This window comes from Ipomoea nil, unplaced genomic scaffold (assembly GCF_001879475.1).
Source record: "Ipomoea nil cultivar Tokyo-kokei standard unplaced genomic scaffold, Asagao_1.1 scaffold1129, whole genome shotgun sequence".
NCBI classification, from domain to species: Eukaryota; Viridiplantae; Streptophyta; class Magnoliopsida; order Solanales; family Convolvulaceae; genus Ipomoea; species Ipomoea nil.
In genome coordinates, this window is record NW_017617557.1 from 833508 (window position 1) to 836228 (window position 2721).

Consider the following 2721-nt stretch of genomic DNA (forward strand, 5'->3'; position numbering starts at 1 on the left):
ATTAATTGTCAGAAGACTTCACAAGTAATAAAACAATATACTTGTACAATAATTTTTAGTTAGGTCATAAAATAAGTTATAGTTTTTCCTTTCGTTTGGAGATAATGGTGAAGTTGATGTGGAGATGGGTGATATCTGACCCTCAATTTGCCAATAATGATATGCATGGAAAATTGAAAAAAAAAAAAAAGGAGATTTTTTTATTTTATATAAGATTTTCATTAACTACTAGTAAGTTAGTTTATCTCATCACGACAATAATGATCTATGTAACAAGTGATTTATGTATAAATATATATGTTGGATTAGGATGTGGAATCCGATTGTCATTCACTCATTCTTGTTCAAGTGGGTAAGCTTTGGCGTAATTAACTTAAGTTTCTAGGTCATGTTTTTTTTTTTTTTTTTTTTTTTTTTTTTTTTTTTTTTTTTAAGGAATAATAATTTGGGTATTTTGTTGCCATAAATATAGAGAATTTCTTACGATTCAATCAACACAAACTATAATGGAAAGAATACAAAGCTTCATACTTTGATGATAAAGTATAATTGAACTAAATTTATAGCTAGTATTATAACTCCGAATGACCAAACTTCTATTAGATCGATGATAGATGGAGTAGTAAACACAAATAATAAAAAGTATGACGTTTATATAATCAAATCATTAAAAAGCATGACGTTCATCCTTGTTCCGTGACTCCTTCACTGCCAATTAAGCATCCTCCTTTATCTTCATTCGAGCACCACCTCTTCAGCAACCTTGTAATCCCTGATATGATTTTTCATTATATTTTGTGTGTTGTTGGTATATATGTTCTTTGGGTGCATTTGTATGTGAGACCATAATTTGTCTGTGATTTTTTTCTTTTACTTTGTATGTTAGTAGTAGGGAAATGAAAATATTTTAGTATTCATTCACTTCTTCCCTCTCAATTCCTCATCATTCTAATCTTTCCTACCAAACAATGTAATTTAAATTTTCACTTTATTCTTTTATGACCAAATTACAATTCTTTTTCCCCCTAATTCCTTCATTCCAATGAAACACCCGATGAGAGTTTGGTGGACATGTCTAACATAAGTACAATATGCTTTAATTTGTATAGAGTTTGGTAAACATGTAGTAGAGATAACAAAATACTTGTACAATAACAGAAATGGTGCATAAGCAATATAAATGCTTGTTTGTAAGTGAGTGTAGTGCTCCTCGATCATGGAAATTTATATCGCGCACTAGGACGTGCATTGCATTGTGCACCCTAGTACAAAATGACGTCGTTTTGTATTTTTTTTTTTTTTTTAGAAATTTCGCTTTCCGAGTGTCGGCTTTACTTTCTTTTAAAAAAATCTCTTGTTTCGAAAATGTACATAATTGTATAACATAATGTACATAATTGTATACAAAATACACATACTCTTTTTTGAAACGATAATAACATAATACATAATACACATAAACTCTTAACATAAACAGGCTCTGATACCATAATGAGAAAATGACAAAGGAAGAAGGAAGAAGCAAAAATATTATTTGAGAATATTTCTGATGATCAACGAAGAATGAACAAAGCCGAAATAAATAGAGCAGGCTACAACTAACTCCACTCTAGTTTGATGCTAGACTAGGTACAAAATCAAAACAATAATTTAAATGAATTCAAAATAACAAGAAATAGTCAATTCACATGCTGCTTCAATATCCCCCCGCAAGCTAGATCATACATAGAATGTATGCCCAGCTTGGACTTGAACATGTTAAAAACAGCTGGAGCGTGAGGCTTAGTAAAGAAATCCGCAAGTTGATTGGAACTTGAAACATACAAAACCTTTAAAGTCCCATTTTGAATACGCTCACGGACGAAGTGACAATCAATACCGATATGTTTGGTCCGCTCATGAAAAACAGGATTTTTAGCAATTGCGAGAGCAGACTGACTATCAGAAAACAAAACTGATGAGGATGATGGCACAATACCAAGATCACCAAGCAAGAAGAGCAACCATTGTATCTCACAGCTTGTAGTAGCAAGTGCTCTATATTCCGCCTCGGATGATGAACGAGAGACAGTTTGCTGCTTCTTCGACTTCCAGGAAACTAAAGAATCCCCAAGGAAAACACAATAACCAGTAACAGATTTCCTTGTTTTAGGACAGGTAGCCCAATCTGAATCTGAAAAGCCCTTCAACTGAAAAATTGGATTCGGGGAAAACAAAATACCTTGGCCTGGGGATTTTTTAATATATCGAAGCACTCTATGAACCGCCTTAAGATGTACCTCCGTAGGTGCACCGACGAACTGAGAGAGTTGTTGCACGGCATAAGTGATATCTGGGCGTGTGATCGTTAAATAAAACAACTTCCCTATAATTCTTCTAAACATGGTTGCATCACTAAGAAGAGGACTATCATCATGGAGGAGTTTAGAAGAAACAACCATGGGACTATGAACTGGTTTACAACCCAGAAAATCCATTTCTTCAAGCAACTCTAAAGCGTACTTGCGTTGACAAAGATTGATCCCACGAGAGCTACGTGCTACTTCGAGACCCAAAAAAAACTTTAAAGGCCCAAGTCCTCAATATGGAATATTGAATCCAAATGAGACTTGATTGCCCGAATCTGTTCAACATCATTGCTAGCAACCACGATGTCATCGACATACACCAATAATGCAATAAAAGTCATACTTGACCCTTTAGAAAACAAAGTATGATCCG

The 2721-nt window shown here is 33.8% G+C and overlaps 1 protein-coding gene across 1 annotated transcript; it reads right to left on the reverse strand.

Annotated features, from left to right (window-relative positions):
- Positions 1-1679: 1679 nt before the first annotated feature.
- Positions 1680-2477, reverse strand: LOC109183487 (uncharacterized mitochondrial protein AtMg00810-like). Its single transcript, XM_019333592.1, has one exon. It carries the CDS (start codon positions 2475-2477, stop codon positions 1680-1682), a length of 798 nt encoding a protein of 265 aa, XP_019189137.1.
- Between the last annotated feature and the right edge of the window lie 244 nt (positions 2478-2721).

Bases quoted from the DNA above. Each gene is read 5' to 3' on its own strand.
- LOC109183487 (XM_019333592.1), bottom strand. From the start codon at position 2,477: ATGGATTTTCTGGGTTGTAAACCAGTTCATAGTCCCATGGTTGTTTCT.